This window comes from Ammospiza nelsoni, chromosome 2, assembly GCF_027579445.1.
Source record: "Ammospiza nelsoni isolate bAmmNel1 chromosome 2, bAmmNel1.pri, whole genome shotgun sequence".
In the NCBI taxonomy this organism is placed as follows: domain Eukaryota; kingdom Metazoa; phylum Chordata; class Aves; order Passeriformes; family Passerellidae; genus Ammospiza; species Ammospiza nelsoni.
The window spans coordinates 88926242-88950583 of NC_080634.1; the positions used below are offsets into that span (position 1 = coordinate 88926242).

At 41.2% G+C, this 24342-nt stretch overlaps 1 protein-coding gene across 1 annotated transcript in view; it reads right to left on the minus strand.

The window, feature by feature from the left end:
* AFF3 (ALF transcription elongation factor 3) overlaps positions 1-24342 on the minus strand; it is a 266527-nt gene that overhangs the window by 40918 nt on the left and 201267 nt on the right. The window contains exon 10 of the mRNA XM_059493960.1: positions 1191-1356. Coding sequence (XP_059349943.1) covers positions 1191-1356 — 166 coding nt within the window. The remainder of the gene's footprint in view (positions 1-1190; positions 1357-24342) is intronic.

Consider the following 24342-nt stretch of genomic DNA (forward strand, 5'->3'; position numbering starts at 1 on the left):
ATGGAGAAAGTGGACAAAGTAAGAGGAGAATTAGCTGGAAATGGGTCTGAAAGTGCTGTGAAGGAAAAACAGAAGATAAGTGTTAAACAAGGAACAAAAGTGACAGAACCTGACAAAAATATATTAAGGATGTTTCTGTGAGTACTGCACTTTGCTCAATTGGAAATATGTCTCCAAATTACCAAGGAAAATATGAGGAAAGGTTTGCTGTTTTTGCAGCATAGTTTTTTTTTTCAGAATGAGAGAATAGGTGAGACATAGTTTTGGGGGGAGGATTCTTGTGATTGGATGGTATATGTGGAGTAGGAAAATATACAGACTGTATTTCATGTGTATTTACAATCTTGATGCTAGATTTTGGAATATTTTTACATACATTAATGTGTGTGATGTGTCTGTGGAGTTTATAGTTTAATTCTAAACGTGTGTATTGACCAAAACATGTAAAAATGTCAATCCTGGTAGAAAAGCAGAGCAGAGAAAGCAGCTTTGTTGTGTCTGTTGAGCTTTCTGCAGAGGTGGAAGCAGAAGGTGTCACAGCACTGGCAGCTTAATTGTAGTTTGGCTAGGGCTTGTCTACATGTGGAAATTTTCAGTGCTAGCTTTCCAGATGACTAGTTTGGGCTCAGTGTTTTGCACCATGAGTAATTCAGTTTAGTCCATTTTGGAGGTGAATTGAAAGAAATCACATAAAAGCAGCAGTAGCAGAAAATAATTCACTTAGAGAGTGAGGCAAGGGAAGTGCATGAGTGAACAACTGGTTTCTTTTAAAAATTTAACCTCAAACTGATTTTATAATAGCTTCCCTGTGTGGAGAAGCCGTTAGTTCCCTTGCGGTGCTGGGAGCCCACATCAAGACTTACACACTAAGCAAGCCATTGCTATGGAGGCAGAATTGCATAAAACTTCAGGCAAGCTGTGAGCCTTGCAAGGTGCTCCATTCACCACCAATTTGAGCAAAATGTAACAGGGATATTTCTTTCTTCATTTTTGTTTCAAATGCTTTAATCTGCCCCAATATCCACTGCCACTTATATTTCACAGCATGCCAGGAGGAAGATCCTTGGGCCTTTCTCTCCCATTTTTTTTCCATGCATCTCCTCAAAGCCTCCTTGTGTTGGTCTGGCTGGGAGAAGGTGTGAGTGTGTGTAGCAATGGAGTGCCACCCCAAATGACAGCAAAGCCCTTACCTCTGGGCTGGAGTAGTGCGAGGCCTTGCTGCCGTCACTCTCGCTGGAGCTGCTTTCGCTCTCGGAGTCGGACTCCGAGCTGCTCTCGGATTCACTGGAGCTGCTGCTGCTCGAGCCCTTGCTGGAGAGTCCCGAGGCTCGGGCACTGGTCTGCGGCACCACCAGGCTGCCAGCCCAACACACAGCCCATGAGTGTGGGACAGGGAGGGAAGAGAAGAAAACAGGAATATAAACATGAAACCCCCACATATAAGAACCGTGCTGTTTTAGGAGCATACTCTGTGAATGCTTGTGAGCTTTTCTCTGCTGCTAATAAATAGTGAAGTGTCTTCAACATTACATTGCTATTACTGGGGGGAAAAGATGGGGTTACTCTCATATCCATTTAAATCCATAGCCTTTGTCATCTTTTTCATCTGGGGGAGAGTCAAGTTTTCACTTCACCTTGTCTCTTTTTCCATTCCACAGATATTTTAGGATATATTAAAAATACTAAGTGTTAAAAAAGCAGTACAGAAAGCAGTTTTATGCTGTCTAATGAACACTCAGCCCAGAGGTGAAAGCAGGAGACCAAAAAGGTGAACAATTGAGAAATAGAGTTGAACCCCACACTACCAGTCATAAGCAGTAATAGCAATAACCATAAAAATAACAATAAAGATACATCTTCACTGGAGCTTCCAACCCCCATCTTCCATTTTGCACACTTCCTTACCTGCCCATAAGTGATGTGGTTACCTGTATATACCATCTTGATTATTGACAATTCAAGATCTAAGACTCAGCCTGCAAAAACTTGAAGAGCTCAGGCTTGTGTTTTGGCATGTCAGCAATGCAGTGCTGTCAGCAGAGCTACTTGCCCTCTTAAATGTTATGTTTGCATGCAAGTGTTTGTATTATCAGGCCTGACAGCAGAAGAAATGTGTATTTTCCTGAAATAGTTGACCATGCATATTAAAAATATCACAGTCATAAAGGCTTGAGTGTGAAATATCATATTAAGTCATTCAGCTTTTTCTCTAGGCAATGCAATATTGCTCCCTATAGCAGGGTGCATTTTCTAGTGAGTCGTCCAATTTGATTTTAAATGACTTGAATGCAGCTTTTACTTTTACCCCTGGGAAACTTCTCTGCAAACTAACCCAAGTTGCCCTTTTAGAATTTATAGTTGTTACTTATTATTTCATCGTATTACTAATAGTTACTATGATAAATTATCCTCCTCCCTTTTTGCTCTCACATTTTTGCAGATTATTTTCCTGTCCTTCTTCAGTCATCTTTCAGACAAGGCCTTACACATTTACTTCTTCTGATCTTTCTTCAAAAGTCATTATCTCCAGGGATATGGGATCATTTTTATGGCTCTTTTCTGAACTCATTCCGATTTGTCTATATCTCTCTGATAACAGGGTGCCCAAAACAGAGTGCAGCATTATAGATTGCTTCTCACTACAGCCCTGCAGTGAAGGGCTATTACCTTCCTGCTCCTTGATGCGCTGCTTCTGTAAACATATATCTGAGCTGTGAGGGAATGTATTGTCCATTAACATCCCTACCTCTCTTTCAACGCTGCTTTCTTCAGAATTCCTCTACTGATAGCTACATGATTATTTGCTACAGAGAGATTAGCTTGCTTTTTTCCTTCATATCAGATCTCATTTTCTTCTTTTACCTTGCAGGATTCTAGCTCCTTTTGATTTATTTTGCTGCCCTCAGAGGTGTCTGCAGCAACTTCTAATTTAGTATCAAATGCAAACTTAATTAAATGGTTATTCACTTCCTTTTCCAGATCATTAATGAGACTGTTAAATAAACCCCACATGAAACACACTGGTACCCTGATAACCATCTCTTCCCAATTCCATTCACCGGTGTTTATCATCACCCTTGTTTATGCTCCATCAGTTCAATATTGTGGCTAATGCAATGTGATCTTGGAGAAGCATTTTGTGAGAAATAATATCTAATAATTAATTACAGTTCTGCTATGTTGCACCTAATGAATTGTCTTTACATGGTAATGGTGTTTTTCATTATGGAAAACTGATACCTGACACCTTGCACAAGCCACATACAACAGGCAATTCCTGAGGCTTTGACAAGGGGCCAGCCCATCAGAGAGGTGGTTTCAACTTCACAATTCCCCATGGCTGCACAATTTCTGGCCCTCTACCTGCCTCCCCTAACATATGCCAGCCTTTCCCATCTGGACTAGCTGTCTTTCACAAGCCAACACATTGCCTTTACTTGCAGCATCCCCGCTGCCTTTTGCTAGGAGGTGGCACAGCTGTGCATGGCTTTCTTAGTTTTTGTTTGCTTGGGGAATCCTGACACTGTTGGAGAGCTTTCTGCACCTTTCAAAGCACAGAGGGGCCAGGCAGTGGAAAAAATCTCAGCTGTGATCTCACCTTACTAATTAAAAGCAAGTAAAATAAACAGGAGAGGGGAGCTGACATCCATTTATATTTTTTATCTTTATTCCCATCCTTGTAACTACTACTGGGCAGTAGAGAGAGAGGTGGCAGTAAAAGCTCGTGCTGTGTCAGGATGGCTTGGTGCTACATGCATGGTCACAGTCTGCCAACTCCTGGGTGGCAGGAGGTCTGTCTTCATGCACAGGCATTAAATGCACCAGTTACAAGGAGTGCCTTTAAAAACTTGGTTTTTTGTCCAGCCATGTAGGTGCAGTAAAGACAAGATTTTCAGGCAGCCATTTGTATAACTTCATTAAGGCAGAGAGGTGACAGAAACAGCTGGGAAGCTTGTAAAAAATCTTCCTTCTTGGAGAAGGAAAATGGATATTTTGCAAACAGTTTCAGGACAATGCTTTCCTGACTTGTACAGGTTGCCCAGTGAACTCCAGATTTAGACTCCTCACTTATATTAACAGATTGCAGTTAATGCCTTGATAATAAAATAGTGAGAGCTATATACAAGCCGTTATGAATAGGTTTTGTGGTTTTGATTTTTTTCCTTAAGAAAATGTGGAAAAACCATGAAAAGTTAACTGTCTTTGCAGACAGCGTAGCTTAGGGAATGCCTTTGACAGTGTCTGACTCCGATGGATTTCCAGTCCTCTCCACAACAGCATTGTGACTGAAAAGTTCTTGAGCATCACAAAACATCTGCACATTTATATCCTGCCCTTAGTGACTGTGGTTTTAATTTTTAAACCATCATTTTTATTTGTCATTGACTGAAATATTCAGAAATTGTTATATAGGGGATGAGGGGGAAAAAATCCATGGTAATATTTCTTTCCGGTTGTGACATGAAACGTTTTTCTAGGCTGCTGAATAGAAATTGTTACTACAGACATAGATATAAAATATAACTGTTGGATTCTTTACAAACATCTGGAAATCTATGTTTGCTGTTCTAATGGTAGCCAATATAATACAAAATTAAACATTGCAATATTTTCCCATTTATGCTAACACTGCTGAAGTCTCCTGTCCCCCTTTTACTTTTTCAATTTTGAAATATAGCATATTCTTATAAGGATCCTCATTATGTTATAGTGACCAGGGTAATAACAGTTACATCTGTCTTCATGCATTCTTATTAAAAAGCAACCTTTGTTTAAAAATTGCTAACTTTTATTTTGGACTGCTCTTTCTGAAGGATGTAAGGGAGATCATGCAGTTAGACTGATCTACATTTTAATGACTGTGGCATATAACATTTGAGCATATTTTGCTACTGGTTTATGCCCCAGAATTAATTACCACATCATAGAATTTCTATTTTTATTTTAAGGAATTAAATGACAATTAAGTGAGACCCACTTTTCTTTAGAGCTCTTAATCATAACTTGCACTCTCTGACTTAAGAGAGAGAGTAAATACCTTGTAAATTTGCCAGAAGTTCAGCAATAAGACCATTTAAAAACCAACACACCATTTGAAGTTTCTGATCAGATATCTCCCATTGCCCTGGCTACAGGGGCACCTAATTTCCATGCAAGTCTCCAACAACCTGTTTTCCTGCACTGTCTAGTGGACAACTGCCCTTCTTAAAAGAACTGCTAGATTCCTTGTAGCCCCAATTTTTCTCTTATGTGCTGGTTCAGAAATCCAGTGATTTGGGGAGATTATTACTTCCCCACTCAAACTTACTTGTGATCCAAGTTGAGAGGTGGAGCCATCTCAATCCCTGGACAAGGCCTAGAGGTTATTTATGTGGTACCAGTTGTTAGCCCCATCAGGCTGCATGGCCATGGCCAGCCTTTGAGTGGCACCAAGATGGTTTGAACAGTAATGCAGGAAGGTGCTAGACTTGGCTATTCAGTCAGTGGAGATAGATTCCCAAATGAAATTGCTTTGGTGGCCCTCAGGAGACCTCTTCAGGTTAATCGTGCTGGATCTGAATCCCACTCTATGCTTCATATTAAGCTGCTGCTTACAGCTGCACTGCTTCCCATGATAATAAATCATGGCATTCAGCACTGGCCACAAGAGTTTCCCAGGCTAGGCATATGCTGCATTGCAGGAATTCAGGCTCAAGCACATGCAGCATGGATAAAGATACAAGTAAAACTGATGCAGTTCTTTACCAAACTGCAAGTATTCAGTGACAATATATAGAAAAAAATCCCTCTGATGCTGAAGAATTTGTCATCCCAGTTCTTCACTGCTTTACAATATGAAGGCACTTTACACAGGCATGAATGATTATCAAGAATGCAATGCAAGGGAGAATCAGGCCTTGGAGAAATTACTCAGCCAAAGGAACGTATCAGTGAGCCTCTCAAATACTTTTCCAGCCACAACAAAGGCTATGCAAATGCTCATAGAATCATTAAGGTTGGAAAAGACCTCCAAGATCATCAAGTCCAACCCTTGACCAAATACCACCAGGCCCACTAAACCATTTTACAAAGTGCCATGTCTATTCATTTTTCGAACACTTTAGGTATGATGACTCTACTATTTCCCTTTACCACTCTTTCAGTGAAGAATTTTCTCCTAATATCCAACCTGAACATCTCTTGGCCCAACTCGAGGCCATTTCCTCTTGTCCTTCCTTGGTTGCATGGAAGACAAGGCTGACACCCACCTCACCACAACCTCCTTTAAGGTAGTTGTAGAGAGCAATAAGGTCAACCCTGAGCCTTCTTTTCTTCAGGGTAAACAAGTCCAGTTTCCTCAGCTGCTCCTTGTGGGACTCATGTCCCAGAACTTTCACAAGCATTGTTGCCCTGCGCTGGACATGCTTCAGCACCTCAATGTCCTTCTTGTAGTGAGATGCTCAAAACTGAATACAGTACTTGAGGTGTGGCCTCAGCAGTGCTGAGCGGGGGGAAAAATGGATCATATTTTAGAGTCCAGTTGGTCTGTGTAATTTCACTTTGCTAGAATTGTATCCAAAGCTTTCTTACCAAAAAGGTCACTAACACTATCAGACATTGTCTGCTGTATTTCTTTTTTCTGTGTCTGGAGATAGGACACTATTTATTCCGTGTCATCTGCACAGCTGTGATCATCTAAACTATTTTTCTTCTAAATCTCATTCTGGTGTGCAACTGCTAAATGGCTGTGACTTCCCAGAGGAGAGAGAAATGCAATAACTAGTGAGAAGAGCCTTTTTGAATAAACAAGAGACATTGTTAGGGATCACATTGTCAACATTGAGAGGTAAGTGTGGAAAGAAAGGCTGTATGAATACTTAGACTATTTGGGATACCCAGAAAAAAGTCTATCACTGTCTAGAAATCAAGGCAAATTGTGGGAAAACAATACTTTGAAACAGACACCAGCCCCCTAGCTAGTATAAACTGTCATAGCTCCATTGACTTCAATTAGGCTACAGTGATTTAAATCCAACATTAAATCTGACCAAGACTCTGAAACAGTATTTCAAATTTAGTGATGAAAATATATTCCGTGGTTTAAAGGAGCTCTGTTGGCAGAGCTTCTATTTTGATTTCAGATTAAAGTATCTGAAACACCACTTCCTTCTTCCCTCAGAGCCAACCTACTACCCATCGAAGGTCTTTTATGGAAAACTCTTTATCCCTTTATTGCAATAAGCAAATTCCACATGGTGCTTCCTCAAAGCACAGACGGAGAACATTGTGCCAAGATCTGTATAAATATCTCTGCTGCCTGGCACTGAAGATATTGCATGTCTCTCATGCACACAGTAGGGAATTCCTGTCTCAGTAATTATGAATGGATCACAGAAGCCATGAAAATGCCCATTTCTTGCTGCTGCCCCTGGGTATTTTTCAAATTCTCTTCCAGCAAAGACCTCTGAAGCATGGGAATTATAAGGACTTGAAGATCAGGCCATCCCAATATTGTAACAGAACATATGGGGATATCTTCTGAGGCAAATGTAGAATGCCAAGAAATAACGCCATAAGGACAGCCCACAGAATGGAGGTGGACCTCATCCATTTGTTTCAGGACAAAATCATGCTGAGAAAAGGGAAATGATACCATAAACTCTAGAACTTGCACAGACAACAGCCAGATACCACCATGGCTTCAAATACCAGTACAAAAGTCTCTGTGCACTTAACATTCAAAGATGAGTAGAATCACAAAGCCATAGAAAAGCTTGGGTTGGAAGGCACCTTAAAGATCATCCAGTTCCAACTCCCCTGATATTTAGGGTCTGTTCTAACCCAAGCCTTTCCATGCCTGTATGCTTCTGTGACAGAAAGGCTCTGCTCTAGTTTTAGGTCTGTTCCATTGTGTCTGAATGCCCAAATCCAACGACCATTCCAAGGCTCCAGCCACCATCCCATACACGGGTGTGACTGAACTGCCCACCGTCAGTGTGTTAGATGTCTTTCATTATTCTTTAAAAAGCCCTTGGATAACCTTTTTCTGAAGTCAGTATAGAAGTGACACAAATTTATGGTTTTGTGCCTTTGCTAACTAGAAGCATTAAACCAATTTAATGTCTGAATTCTTTCCAGTTACCAATTACAAAAACCTATCGTTCACTAACAGGAGAAGACAGTGAGCCCTGCTGCAGCTTCCTGTTTCAGCCTGAACGCAAAAATATGAGGCTCAACATTTTCCTTTCTCCCTTTCTCCAGGTAAACGATTTCCCAGGAGTCTGTTAATATCTTTAGGAAACAGAGAAATGTTTTCATACCTCATTCCTGTAATGGATGAGGTATGAAATGGGAGTTATGATGAGTGAGAGTCCTGGAGGTTGTTCGGCTTGTCACAATATATAATGCCTCTGTGAAAGCACTGCATTACCTTAGCTGCACCACCTTTGCACAGCTCGGCTAATAAAGCACAGCTGCCAAGAAGAGAGTTCATAGGCCCCCCCTATATTTTAACACTTTCCCTGGGAGCTTCTTAAATAGTTTGTGCTGACAAGACTACAAGTATCATCTGATAACACAAACTGAAGGCAAACCAGATCCCTCCAAAGAGAGTCAGGTGTGCACTGTGCAATTGCAGCTTGTCAGAATAGTCACCAAAGAAAAAATTATAGGAAAGGCTGTTTAAAAGAACAAGCTATGAAGCTCAGGCACATAAATATACAAAAACCCTGAAAAAAAATCCATTATGGCAAGGGGCATCTAATTAAGGTCCTGTTGATACTGGAGGCAGTCAAATCACAGCTCTCATTGTGAAGAAATATGGTAGAAATGAGAAAGCCTCTAGAAAAAACCCACCTTGAGTGAAAAAAATCTCCTAAAATAAAATGCTATGTAACAATTAATGGTGACACCTCTGTATCAATTGGTCTATCAAGAGGAGCATGTGCTGGGGTATCTGAGATGAAAGGGTCCAGCAGACCTGGAGCAGCATTAACGTGGGGGTGAAGTGATTAGTCAGCAGGCTGACAGCTGTGCTGGGAGCCTGGTGCCAGATTCCAGAGTCTGCTTTCCACTGCTGCCAAGTGTATGCTTGTCGCTCCAGATAAATGGAGCATCAGCAGTGTTTTATTTGACCTGCTCACAAGAAAAATAAAGCAACTCTGACTTCCTTGGTGTGTTTGTCATTGACCTTGCATCAGCTGAATATGAGTGGAGAGAATCCCTGGTCCAGCAAGTTAACTCTTTAGCAGAAGAGGACTGATAAGGTCTTTTTACCTTGGTAGATTAATTAGCCTCTTAAAGTACAGGGACTTGAAGAAATGACTGTCATAGTCCATATGTCCTATATTGTCCTTGGAACATGGCCTTGGACCAATGGCCTGGAGAATGATGAACAGCTTTGAGAATAGTCCATGAACAGCACCCTTCTGCATCCCCTTTCAAATCAGGAAGCAATCTCTATAGAGACATTTTTTGAGGGGAAGGAGGGTGGGCCAGAAATAAATTGGAACTGGATAAAGCTGTTGAGAAGATTCAGTCATAGAACATTGCTTCTGATCTCCCCCTGAGACCAAGGGCAATGGCTTTTGTGTGTTTTCCTTCATAAGCACCCCAGAACTTTTAATTTTCTTTTTCCACTATTTTGGCCATGTTAGGAACTTTCTATTTGAGATCCCTCTATTGTCTGGTCAAGGTCAGTTTGTGCTCTCTGGAGATTCCTACCTCTCTTGATGGACTTAGAAAGAATCTAAGATCCTAAGGATTGCTTAAACTTTGTGCTTTACAATGCCCAGCACCTTGTGCATTGTAATCTGTGTGGGAAGCCAGGGAGGTTTGCTTTAGATTCTTCTTCATAATCTTCTTTTCAGGGTTCAGTCATCTCTCTCCACTTGTCCTAAGGTAGGGTTGGTATCCAATATGAAGACCTATATCCACTCCCAACTCTGCACTCCACTATTTAATGAGACCACTATCAAAAGCCCTGTCAGATTTAATTATATCAGTATCAGGAACAATTATACCTCTCTCAGGAACAGATCCTCCACTAACATTTTGAAGGTGATTCCAGCAGTCTGGTTGGCTTCAACCCACCAAGAGACAGGTTAGAAAAATAAAGGTAATTAAGCACTGGAACCAGTCATCAATGAAGATAAGGAACATCTCCACAGGTAATGGTAATGGCAATTTCAATGCAATGGTAATTGCAGAAACTAGGCAAAGGAGCAGTGCAATATATTCTGTAGAGTGGCTTGAACCTACCATTTTCAATATGTCTCATCAGGAGATTTTGATACAGTTTCACTGGGTATTAGACTGGGTGTTGCTCTTTTTGCCCATTTATTTCCTAAAATGTGAAGTGTAAATGTACTTCTATCCAAGAGAACAGCCATTTTTGCTTGTGAGTGACAGCTTCATCAAGCCTCAGAAGAAAACCCCAGTAGTGCAGACCAGAAAATCCTCATCTGCACTGGCCTGCCATCACCTTATTTCAGAATTACTATTAATGCTGTGGCTGGCCATCAATACAAACAGCCTTTTGTAGTCTTTAGGCATAGTCACACCTTGCCTCAGCACAGAAATCATTTGCCTCAGTCAGCAGAGCCCTGGGTATGGTTCTGCCTTGCAGGACCTCTCACTGAGCTCTGAGAGTCCAAATACAGATGAACTTGTGCAGATAAAATTACTAACTACCATAATGGATGTCCAAATGGGTGCAATAAATTTCAGCATGAGACAAACTCTCTCAGGTTTCACTGACTCTTAATGTTGCTGCTGCCAGCTTTAGTGTTACTCTTTGACTCAAGCCATATTCTGTTGTCTCCCAAAGGTCTTTTTGGCTCGTCAGCTCTAATCAATATGCTGCCTTGAGAAGAACCTTGTTTTAAGTAGGTTTGCTCACCATAAAAAACCATAAAAAGAACATTTGACTTCTAGTCCTTGTCAGCATATATCACTCCCTATGCAGAACAGCATTTAGATGGTCTGTTATTTGAATCCAAGTGCTCTCTTTTATATGTTTCAAGAAATGACAAATGCCTGAAAAAAATGCATAGTTGTTCTACATAAGACATTAGGCAGGCTCAGGAATGGCAAGCAGAACAGCTAATAAAGCCCAGAATTGTAGCAGAGAGGATGTTAAAAGCTAATTAGTTTGAGATTATTTGGAGACTTGTAAAAGGTTCTTCTGTTCTCCTTTCTGTTGTAGGCATACCCTGTTTTCCATCGTCATCCAAAAATACTTTGATATGTTTTTAGAAAGAGTGCCCAGGATATGCTGTTTACCTATTATTGACATGTTAGCTGGAAATAAAGAATGTTTAAAATGAACTTTTAGCTGTTGAGTATTTGCTTGTGATGCAGCCTTAGGTTTTCAGGGGTCTGAGCCCCTGGCAAAAAAACTTCTCCCATTCTGACCAGGCTCAGATTCTTGACCCCTTATTCTGGTTTAGTAATATCATACTTTACAGCTTGGACAAGAGTACCCAGAAGTGCTCCTGAAGAGCAGGAATAGTCTGTCTACTGGGGGTGTCAGGATCTGACCCACTGTAAATAACCCAGCAAACACAGTGTGCAGATAATTGATGATGGATTTTGAAGCAGAGAGCAGTGTCTACGAGTAACCTTTGCTGTGCCTTCCTTAGGTATAATGTGATCTGTAAAAAACTGTGCAGAAATATGATATGCACAAATATAAATGTTACAAAGAGTAATATAAATTGTCTTTTACAATTCAAAGGAAAAATTGAATGTGAATTGCATCTTTTTGTTAGTTGTTATCCATGGAAAGTAAACTTGAGGTTTACTCATGCGCACACAGATGATGAGGGGAGGCAGAAATAAATTTCAAAGTAAATATAATTTTATTTGCTTTATTAATCTACTATGTGGTACCAATGTGTCTGGACTCAGTGGTTCCCCAGCTGCAACCTCCTGCAGGATGTTATCAATCCTTTATTTCTGTGAAATGTGCTACCAACTACTACAAAAAACACTAGATCTATATGACATTTTAATTAAAAAAAAAAAAATTGGTCTTATACCATGCTGTGTCCTGATGTAGTTAAACATATATCTTCCAATATACCTTTCAATCTGTATCTCACATGTTTTGCTGTTCATTAACCACCATGCATCTTTTTAGGTTTCCTGTGAATTTACAATATCACTAAAGCTGAGGAGATGCCCTTGTCTATTCTTCAATGGATGTTTTGCTCTCCCTGGCTTTCCCAGTGGGGCAGAAAGGAAATGCACACATGACAGTGGGGAGAGGGCACAGGGACAGGGAGGAATATTGCCAGTTGGTGCTGCTTTCCCCTCCCAGTGCCACAACAAGCTGTTGCTTTTTCCTCTCTCTGCCCCAGGCCAATAGTCCCTTTCTGGCACCGGTCTTACTGCAGTGCCTCAAACATTCCCCTGCCTGCCTGAGCTCCTGCATGGCCTAGGATGTGCTGTGTCAAGTGGTGAGCCTCTTCCGAGCAGGAATGTGTGTTCAGCAGTGTGACCCAGCATGGAGACTCTTAAAGGTGTAGGAGTCAACATGTGTTGCTGCTGGGAGTTCAGTGCCCAGCTGTGAGGATATACATTCAGTGCTTCTTTAAAAGGATATCACATCACCTGCCTGCAGCTGGGAAACAGCTGGGGGAAAGCTGGAGAGTCTGCACAAGAGCTTTGCTAAGATGAGACACAGATTTCCAGGAGAGTATGATTTTCCATAGTCAGTGCAGCATGAAAGTAACTCTTGGGGATTTTTTCTTACCACCCCAACATGACCCTAAGTGCAGCTAGGCAAGCTTCAGCTTGGGGAGAAAGATCAAGTGCTGGGTCTTTGCCATTATCTTAGGCACTAGGGGAGAAAGCTAGATGACTTTGTTGATAACTACTAGCTTGAAGACCCCAGCAGGCCTTCAGACAGTTTTATTAATCATAAAAAGTCATTAAAAATGGCCAATTCCTCAGGGGCAAAGTAAAAACAAAACCTTGGAAGAATGAATCAGAGCAGGCATCTCCCATTCCTAAGAGCACTCCGTTCAACATTCTCTGCAGGAAACTGAAACAGAATATTTAGGACTGATACTCCCAAGCAATATAATCTAATGCTTTCTCAGGGAAGGGGCAAGCCTCCTTATGGATTTAGATTGCAACAAAGAAAAATATTGATGGACTTTGTGTACAGCTGGGAGGCAATGAACTCTCAGTCAGTTGACTCAGAAGTTTGCATGTCACATCCAGAATCAGCACGACAGTTTTCCCTTTTGCCTTTGAACTTAGCCTTTCCTCTTCTACTTTTTTGCTTTCCCCTGGCCTCTCCCAGGATCCAGATCTGGGCTCTGCAGCACAAAAGAGACATAGGGACCAGCAAAATGCCATGAAGATGATTAAGGGATTAGAGCATCTTTCACATGAGGAGACTGAGATGACTAGGAAAGATAAATACCTGACAGGAGGAAGTAAAGAAGACAGAGCTAGGCTCTTCTCACTGGTGCCCAGTGACAGGAAAAGAAGCAAAGAACAAAAATCCAAACATAGGAAGTTCCACTTCAATATAACAATTTTTTTTTTCCTGTGAGGATGGTCAAACTCTTGAACAGGTTACACAGAGAGGTTGTGGAGTCTCCATTCTGGGAGATATTCAAGACCCAACTTTGGCCCTGAGCAACTGTTCTAGCTGATGCTGCTCTGAGTGGGCGTGGGACTGGATGATCCCCAGAGATGCCTTCCAGCTTCAGTCACTCTGTGACCCTGTTGGGACTAGCTCAAGTAGCACAAACTATGGTGCTAACTAATGTGATAATGGGATAACTACGTGGGCACTAAATGGTTCCCGAGCTCCATCTGGCCTCCAGTGTCCCCCTGTTTTGTGTTTAAAGCTCACTCAGATGACAAGTAAGTCATTGCCCAACTCGACTGAAATGCAGACTTGGCCTCAGGCACCAAACCTACAGCTGAAACATGTCAGCTGCCTATCACATGTTTGCAGCTTCACCCCCTTCTCCATCCTTTTGCAGGCTACTCCATACTTGTCAGAGTAAAATGGACTCAGGGAGTGTTTGTGAGGTTCATTTGCTGCATTTGGTGAATTTTACAGTAAGTGAAACATGCAACAGCAGCAGCCACAGGCTGGAAAACTTCCTTCTTCAAACATTTCTGGATCTGTTTCTGAATGTGACCAGCAGTGTCTAAGGTAGCCCATCAGATTAAGCTTTATTTATTGAGCTGTACTTTACAGCACCTCTCTTCTATAAAACTGGGCTGTTAGGAGACTGCTTAACATATTTTTGGGAGTATGTCTCCAGTGCAGTTGTCTAGCATCATTGCCCAGAGCAGCTGCTGACAATGCCAAAGCACTGACAGCTACAAAATCCCTTTTTTCTGAAGTTGGAGTAGAAAAGATCATCATGAAATAATGGACTAATGTGGCCATTCTATCTATGTAGCTCATAAATTACATTTTGAACCTGGCAATTGCAGGGTAATTAGGAGGAGAGTAGCTTTCCTGCAGGAACATATATTTCCTATTCTGCTTGCCTGACACACTCCAGTTTAATTTTTCCTTTGTTCACTCAGCTCAGAGAATGGCAATTAGGAGAGGTGATAGCCCAGTGGCAATTTTTGAATCATGAAGAGACTTAGGACAGAAATGAGGAAAAAAAGGACAGGTATCACTAGTAATTAAAATAATTTTGAATTAAAGGGACTATTTCAATAATTGCTTTTTCCCTATACTTGTTACTACATAACCTAGCATTATGAATTACTAATACAGTGAAATAACACCACAGTGGAGAATGAGCTTAACAGGTTTCCTTAATATGTTACTTCAGCAGTCAGAGGTAAGTAATATTTGGGTAGACATGTTGAAATGGTAGGTGATGATGCCACAGCTCTGATCACTAACAGCCCTGCAATTTTTAAGCCCTCCTTCCCCTTTTGGCCATGACAGAGAGGCACAGGAAACAGGGCAGGAATTCCCATCTCAAGTAGCCAGAAGAAGGTTTCACATTATTAAAACAGATGATTTCCTTCATCTAAAAGCCTCTGAGGAGCATAAATTACAAACAACATCAAAGCAAGTGAAAATTTTTAGAGCAGACTGTCAAAGAGGCTGCTGGGGTTTCCTTGGTAGGTTTTCATTTTTAAAGAGCCTCAGCAATTTGCTTTCTTTCTCAAAACAATTCCATATGTCTATGGATTATTTACAGTTATTGTGATTTTTGTTGTCAAGGGTTTTAAAGAAACAATATCACAATTATTTAACAAGGGGAACTAAACTTAGACAGACAGTGCCTTCAATAAGAAATTACCGAGATGATCTCATGGACTAAAACTTTGCAGACTTCTCTGTACTCTCCAGGGTTAGACTAGATACCAAGAAAAGCAGTATGAACAACTGTAAAATAACTGTAAGTCTGATGCTGTATAAATACAGCAGCTAATGATCCATGTTGCCATCACTGATTTTACAGGATGGCAGGATTTTGCCAGTATTGCACAGGAGTAAGGTCTGCAAGATATGTTGGGCCAGACCTAAAGCAGAACTGAGAAAACTTTGTTTAATGATTATTGGAATTCATCTGATGAAAAGCACAAAGGCCAGCTGTGGTCTTAGATTAAAAGTCATCAGGGCAAGCTGTGAACTGATTCGTATTAGCTTCCTAATTTGGGTAAAGAAGTGATTATTATTAGAAAGACATGGAGACACTGTGTGCTGATGAGGTTATTAGCTTGTCCTGAGGAGGTGGCACCTGCTGAGTGTAGGTTTTAACTGCTTTCCCTGCAGGAAAAGGTCGTCATTGCTGGCTGGAACACACACCATGCAGGAGGCTGCTGTGTCACACCTCAGCCTGTTGTTCTGCCTGCAGGGCCATGGGTATATTCAGCAGTGTTCCACAGCCAGACACCAGGCTGTACTGACCACATCCAGGAAAGCAGGCTCCATCTGTGCAGTGAAGTAAACAGGAAAAAGGATGGATCTGTGAAAAGCGTTGCCACCTCTTGGGACCACCAAGCAGGAGATGTCAGTTTTAAAGTCTGTCATCCTGGCCAAAGCTTCTGCTGTGTTGTTCTGGCAGCCAGCAACCATGTGAAATAAAGATCCTTAGGAAGAAAGGATGAGGCTGAACACTTCTTTTAAGGGAAGGATCCCACTTTATTTCACATAGATGCATAGTTGTTTGGCCAAAAAAGGAAAAAAAGTGAAAAGGCACATAATACTTGCTCGCCGGCCTAGCAGCAAATGCTAGATTCTTAGATCCATCATTTTCTGCTGGTGAATTATTCCAGAAGTTATTAATAGTCCTTACCTAGTAATTATGCAAGAAGTATTTTCATAAATGTTACATCAATAATTTAAAAGCTGCAAGAGCATGTGATTTCCAGAGTGACCTCTGACTTGAGTTTGATGGCCAGGCAAGAATTAGAGCAGAAGAACAACCATACATGATAACTGTATCTGAGACTGATACAGTTATCTGTAATAACTGATAACTGAGAAGGAAATTCTAAACTCTGCATCATGGATGAGTTTGCTCTGATGGCTGGACTTCTCTGGACTGAACCATAACAGCACCAGTCCTCATGCACCACTGGCAAGGACTGAAGAATACTGTACTTGATTGCCTTACTCAGTGCTTGTGTTGACTTGAACATTTGTGAGGAGCTTGGTTGAAATGTGAACTGTTTTCTCTTCAGCTTTTCCTGATGCAAAACTAACTGAATGTAGTTCCAAATCATGTCAAGCTTATCATGTAAAGCTGTTTACCTTCTTAATTGAATGTGTCTGTTTGAAAACTCAGAGCTCTGATTCATTGGTTCAGATCTTGATTGTGACCTTGATTTGATGACTGTGCTGTCCACCGTTAATCAGTGTGTTGTGGTTCTGCTAATATGTGATGTGCTTTACATTTGTTTGCTTATTTTTAGTATACAGGGCTGGCTTATTCATTTCAATTGTAACATGAGTCATGTCAACTGAAGATGTATGTAATTTAAATAACATAATTCCCATGCCTGTGGGCCCGCAACCAAAAAAATAACTCTAGCCCTGACAAGACCATATCAACATTAAAGCAAAGATATTAAAATATGTCTAAGTAAGAAATTAAACAGAAAATCTCGGGGTTGCACTATTGCCTTTAACAAGCTTTTCACCAGCTGCAAGATAAGCCTAGTGCAATTACTTCCTAACTAGGGAAACCTTTGTCTTGTCTTATCTTTGGACACATATTGGTAATTTTAGACTCATCATGACCATGTGAATTGAGTGTTACTTCTGAAAAAAAAAGAAGTACATCTTTTGCGGGTAATTATTCTTTTCAGCACAAGTGCAGAAAGTGTATTAGAACACCTCAAATACTCTCAGAAGCCAAGCCTTGACTCAATCACCTTATGACAGCCTATGACAACCTGTAAACAGTATCAGAAAATCTGATCTTTCAGGTATGGTATGGGCTTAGTAAAAACTAATGAAGAGTCTCCTCACAGAGGCTCATCTTTTCTCATTCCAGATTTTACCTTCCTCCATGATATCCCTTTTTATACCGGCCAGACTACCCACATTGCACCTCTTTTTCATCCTTGCAATTGTTGATTAACCAGAGGAGGGACTGGCACGTCCATACAGTTACAGAGTTTGGAGTTACCAGTTCTTCCAGCTAACCTCCCAGTTCAGCAGATGAACACTGGTGCATGGTATCCCTGTGCAGCTTGACTCCAAAGCAGACAAGGATTGTGACACTGGAGTATGTCTTCTCCATTGGGACAGTGGGAATTGATTTTTCATGTTCCCTCATTTAATCAGAGAGTGTTTTCATAGTTTGCTATAATATATTTAAAAGGCTGGAGTGGTAAATGACTGACATATGAACAATTCAAACCAGATCCACAATTTACTGCTACTGCACAGTGATACCAGATTTTGGTCATAAAAATAGCCCTAATAATTTGGGTATGTCTCTGTCATAATTCCCAGTCTAACCAATCTGTGAGATCTTGCAAAGGCAGAGGACAGCAACATACAGTAGACAATGAGAGAAATTTGTCATGGCTCTTGTTAAATGGCCAATGCTGAATTTTGACCAAATGGAAGAAAATGGATTAAAATAATACAATACATTTCTTAGAAAATAATGTGGCATTGGCTCAGATTAATTAATGACATCAAATGCTGAGGCACTCATCTGCTTCAACAGTGCCCTTTGTCTGCACACATAAAGAATATGCATGGGGATAATTCAAGGCTCCAGGAGGGGGCAGATGCACTTGCAACGCAAGGGAAAAACTCCTGGATAATCAGGTGACAACCTGCTGCTTTTCATCAACATTTAAATCCTTTACAATAATTTAGGAAATATATATACACATTTATATAATACTCATAAACCATCAGCAATCTGAAGTTAAAATTTTGTTGCACTTGACAAGCACATAATATGCTAATATAGAAATGGTGTAAAAAGAGAAGTTGAAACAGAGGTACATCTGAACCAGTACATCTCTATCAATTATAGAGTGATAATCTCAAAGGAGTGTTTAGGTTTTGCTGTCTTCTCAGACTGTTCTCTGGGTTTGCACAAATAACATTGCAGTTGTTGCTTTCCTCTTCATCTTTAACAGAGAGGTGCTGTGCTGTGAGTCCCTCCAGCAGAAGGAGAAATAGGAAAGCTGAGGGTGATCTGACAGCTGGAGAAGCCCAAAATTAGGTTCTTCTCAGAGCTCCACTTTTCAACACCATTATTTCAAAAATGTAGGCTACAGCTTTCATGTCAGAGTACCAGCACTCTTATTTTTCTATACACTGGCACTCTTCCCACAAGTCCTGTGGGAGATATTGGCACTAGGGGTCTTTGCACCAAAAAGTTTCAAACTGGAAAAATGAGTGTGCTTCTTATTAAGTTCAGCAGACTGGGCATCTGCCAGGCTTTTATAAAATTTCTCATTTTCTGAGTCTTAGCTCTTTCACAACTTTTTTTTTTTTTTTTTTTTTTTTTTTTTTTTTTTTTAATTGAGTACAGGACAAGCTCTATCTTATTAAGTGAAAACAAAAGAGTGAGAAGTTGGAAATTGCCAGGAAGCCTGGGAAAGACTGATATTCAGCTGAGATTTCATTCCATGTTTTCCTGTTGACCTCACAGGCTCTCGACACAAGAGCTCTGAGTACATTAAAGAAAGGCCACAGTCTCATTTGGTCCTGTGAACATTGGCAATATGTTATGGGGACAATATACAAGCTTGAAAGGGAAAAACCGCAGCAATGTCCCCATGCCCTGGAGGTTTTGTCTGGTGCAATGCTGTTTAACCAGAGCACTGTGAGGTTTTAAATGGCCATATGAGATTTATAGTAGGTCATGACCAGATCTCTTTTCAGGGCAAAGTTTGAAAAGTCCATTTGTCTCAAAATTTAAAAAAAGAGTCTGGTAATTCTCCAAGGTTTTTCCTCTTCCTTCAGGCAACTATTTTTGCCTGGCCAGAGTTCCTAAACCCTTCCCAAGAGCCTTTTTAATGTGGGAATTATTGTCCTAGTGTTTGCTATCAAAGAAATAATACTGAAGATACAAATATTTACAAAGGCACTTTAACTCCACATGGTCAGTATCAAGCTTATTAAATTGTAGAAAAAGGGACGTCATGACCTGAAAAGAAGTGGCTTCAGGAAGTCAGTATTTGAGGGCATTATTAGCGGGGCAGAGTGATGGTTACTGAGGGGAGTTGAGTGCAGAGGCTCAGGGTGCAGACAGAGCCCCCCTGTCCCGCTGATGGCGTGGCTGTCCCAGTGTGGGCCGGCAGCCGAGGGCAGCCCTGGCTGGGTGGGTGGCAGTGCCAGCCCCCACCCTGCCTCAGGTGTCTGTGGGGCTGCAAACAAAGCAAAACAGGGCTGGTCCTCTCTACAGCTGTTTCTCCACTGTGCCCCTCCAATGATGGGGGCCACATGAAGCTTTCAGCAGTGGGTGATGCCTGGGTACCCTGCACTGGGCATCACTGCAGACCAGAGGGGTTCGGCTCCTGGGGTTGCTGGAGGAGACTGGTGGGAGATGGGGGCTCCAGGGGAGGATCCAGGCACCCCAGTGGGGTCACAGTGGTTTTGAGGAACGGCGAAAGGGCAACCTGAGCAAGAAACACAGTAAGGGTCCATGATGGGCAGACAGAGAAGTTCTGGGACAAGGTCGCCTCGGGAAATGGCCAAACTCATGGAGATCTGAGGCCACGTAGGGGAAGGTGCATGTGACAGAGGCTGCATGTCTGGTTTTCCTCTTCTCCCTCTAAAGGCAACGTAGGAAGGAAGAAAAGGAAGATGGGGATGATGGGAATGACAAGCAGAGTCCCTTAGGGCTGCTGGGAATTAGGGCCTAGCTGTCCCCTAAGCAGCACCTTCCCTGCCAGCTGGCATCGCCTGCCTGGGCATGAAACAACACAAACCTCCCTGGGTATGCACGACACCAGGGCCACAGCAGAAAAAAAGCATATTAAAGGGTCTTAAAGGATCATTGCAAAGTAATAAATTTACTTGGCAGGTCTCTATGACTTTTTGAGGGGGGATTTTTGTCTGTTAAATCAGAATAATGGGATTCTTTACCCGCACTTCCCTAGATTTTGTGGGGGTTTTTTGTTGTTGTTTTTGGTTGTTTTTAATTTTATTTGACAAACTGTTCATTTAGAGCAGTTATGTTTGATTGTGTCAGTAAATAATAGGTGAGAGGTACTTGTGAATTATTTGGCTTCTAAATTTTCATAGAGAAGGGCCTATTCTCTTCTGTGTGAATGTGTGGGTGAGAGGTAGTGTTTCAGCCTGAAAAAGAGTTCTGTGCCTGCGTCAAAAATGAAAAAACCTTTTAAAATCTTGATAACAATCTAACACAGAAGGTACACTGCTATGCAAAGTAAATTTTTTTAGGATATAAAATACCTACCTTTAAAATAAACAACTTTCTTTTTGGCTAAAATGGAAGAAGATTGCAGACCATGTTAAAGATCGCATATGTCATGTTTAAGTCATACATTGTGGAAAAATACCTAATTTAATTTTAGTAATTTCTATTTATTTCTGTCTTTCAAAATTATAAAATTTCCAGGTTAGAAAAATGCAGTGTCTGAACTTAGAATTTTTTATGTCCAGTTTCAATCCAGGCGTAATTTTACTTCTCAGTTAAAAACACATTAGAGCAAACAGTCATAATATGATCTGGCCCCTCTCTGACTGCAAAAAGGGCAGCCTACTATAAATACAGTCCTTGAGAAAAGGAAGGCCTTCCATTTGGAGAAGGAATTTGAAATTTCATGCCATTCTAGTTTGGAACAAAGCCCTCCAATTTTGAACTTACCCAGAAACAGAACCTCAAAAGAAAGCAATAATAATGAAAAATAAAGCAGAAAGTGTTTGGTCTGGTAATTTGTAAAGAAAATGTCAGCAGACAGACTCCCTGGAAATGTTGAGCGAGCAAAAAAAACCCAACCGTGTAACTTCAGAAAATGAGCCATTTGAGATTTTTGGACCTCAGTTTTACATCAAAAAAAGCTTCAATGGTTCCAGAGCCTGAATACTTTCCCTGCTCATCAGGTTGCCAGTGAGGGTGTTGGGGGAGCTAGTTGTGCCCTGCTGGACTGCTGCTGTACCTTCCCACCAGCACATGTGACATAGCTGTGGTAAAAAGCTATTCCACCATAAGAGCTTTGTTTAATTTCACAAACGCTCCAGTTTTTATTTGGGAGAATAAGGCTGTTCAAAGAACACACATTTCCATTCACTGAAATGCAAGAAACCTAGAACAGTATGAACCATTCCTCAGTGGTAGATCAAATCCGATACTTTTCCAAGAGAGAGGAAAGGATAAAAATTTTCCTGCAACTTATATCAAAATGGAGGCAGTCATGAAAAAACGGAGGAGACACCTGGATGGGACTGCATGGGGGAGCAAAGTATCTCAGATCACAAACAATGTGACTCCTTTCAGGAGCATTTCAGGCCTGATCAGCCACAACTAATCCCCATGGAGAATCACAGGGTACCTTATTCTTTGTACTAACTCATGCTATTTTTTTTTTTTTGCCTGCAAAGAAACTGGACAGAGTTCTGCATCTGTGCAGTATCCTCTTCACCCCTCAGAGAACAAAGGGCCAGCCAAAGCACAGACTTGTTGCACAGTGTTGTCCCTACTGGGGCCCCACAAAGACACTGTTCTGAGGAATCCCTTGCCCGTCCTGAGCACAAGTGTGTCTTTTTCATGGGATTGGCCTCCTGCAGACCCTGACTGTTCTCCCCTGAGCAAGCCAGTCTCCCCTTTCCTTTCTGCCTCCATTGTTGCCAGGGTCAGAACAAAAGCAAGGGCAAGGGGAAAATGCTCTTGAATCCAAAATTAAAAACTACAGAGGACAGAAGGCAGATAGCCTTACCAGTGGCAAAGGCAAACCCAGAAATTTAGCTGAGATTTCTAAACCATCTTTGCAGGAAGGCAGGAAAAACTGACTGGAGCAAGCATGCCATCATCTATGGGGCTGGTGCCAGAAAGCCCTGTTGTGCCTGGCTGATTACTGGACGATTAAAGCTTGAAGGAGGGATCTCCTTCCATCTGCTGCATGGACTGCTGCCTCACTCACAGGGAACTGAGATTTCTGCTTTGCATTGCAGCACCTGCTCTGGAGACTCCCCGAGCTACAGCAAGGATGCGACTCACAGGCACACAGGAGTCAAAAACCCCAAACTCGTGTCATGTAACTGGACCAGGCTGAGGGGCTGCTGCTTGCTATGAATTTTCACCTTTTCTCAAAATGAAGTGGTAATGAAAGTGGTGATTTGTGTGAACAGAGCGGCCGCTGGTTTCCTGCTTTTGGTGCTGTGTAAACCTGAGCTCTCTTTCATCAGACTGCCAGGAAATAGATACAAATGTATTTATAACATTTCACTTTTTGCAGCCTAGCCCTAAAAATAACACAACATGTTACTCCTAGTATGGGGCTCTCTGTTCTCTTATCCCACTGCTGAAATAAGAAAGGCATAATGTTATCAGCTGTTCTCCCACCTGTTTGAAGAAAGCAAGTTTTAGCTACCAGAATTACTATCAGGGTTAAAATCCCTTTTGTTTTACAACATCTTCATTGCCTACAGGGACTTTTATTGTCCAGATGTTCAAACCTCACTGAAATATCATAAGTAGTATCAATAATAAGGTAAACAGAATTTATTAACAAACTTTCTGCCTATAGCTGTGCACTCATGATATATCTAAGTGGTGTTCAGAGCATCAATTCCACAAAACATTAGGTCAGAGCTCCTTTGATCCACATTTATGAAGATGGACAGACAGGTTAGACAAGATTATGCCTCCAAGGGTCATAAAAATGTAGAAGTTTCCCAACTGTGAACTGATTTTTCAAAGAAAATTATGTGCACAATTTAACTGGATGGCCATATATGCCTTCCAGGTTTTATATTGTTAATGTTTCTTTCCTCTTGGATTGTTGCTGTTCTAATACTCACACTTTTTATTTTTTGCCTCAGACACACGCATTAAAAAACCACTCTCATGCTTCTTGTCCTATTTGATTTATTCCAAAGAAATTAAATTACATTTTTATAAGCCTGTGTTACCACAAATGATAGCTGAAGATTTGCTGAAAAAAATTAATTCCTGATCTGTTGCCGTGAAGCGTCCTCGCTAGCACTGCACTGGCTCCATCTTTCAAAACCAGATGGAAGCAGTCCAACAGTATGATTAACTTCTTAGTCCCTGCAATTTCCTATTGCTCTACTTGCCCTAGATTTCAGGATTGACCTCCTGCTTCACTGCAAAATGCACAGTTGCTCAGTTTGATAAATCACACGAATACTTTTTTGATCACAGTTATCTACTATTTACTACATACCCAGCGAGGTTAATCATATGCTGAGGCACTTCATATGCTGCACACATATACACTCTTCTTCCCAATAGCACTTTGCATATTCTTCATGCTGCCAGCCAGCAATGGGACCTGTTTTCTCCTTATTAAATATATGAAAGACCACAGACCTACACCTTGCCTCTTTACTTTCTACATTCATGCTCACACTGTTTCTTAAAAGACCAAGGAAGTCAAAGAAAATATGTAAGACATTACTAGTCAGACTTTTCTTCTGGCAGATAGATATTTTTCAAAATGCAGATATTTCTAGAACTAGAACTGACTGAGTTCCCCCAGATATCTTTGGGGAGCAAATGCATGAGGTTGCCCATAGGGAGGTGGGAAATGTTTGGCTGTCATGATAGCAAAACACTATAACTTCCTTGAAGAGAAAAATACATCTAAACTTTTCTTTTTCTGTCTTTAAACATCAAATGAATTCCAGTATTTAGTAGGGCTCAAAGTTGTTGCATTTCCCTGGGACAGCTCTGT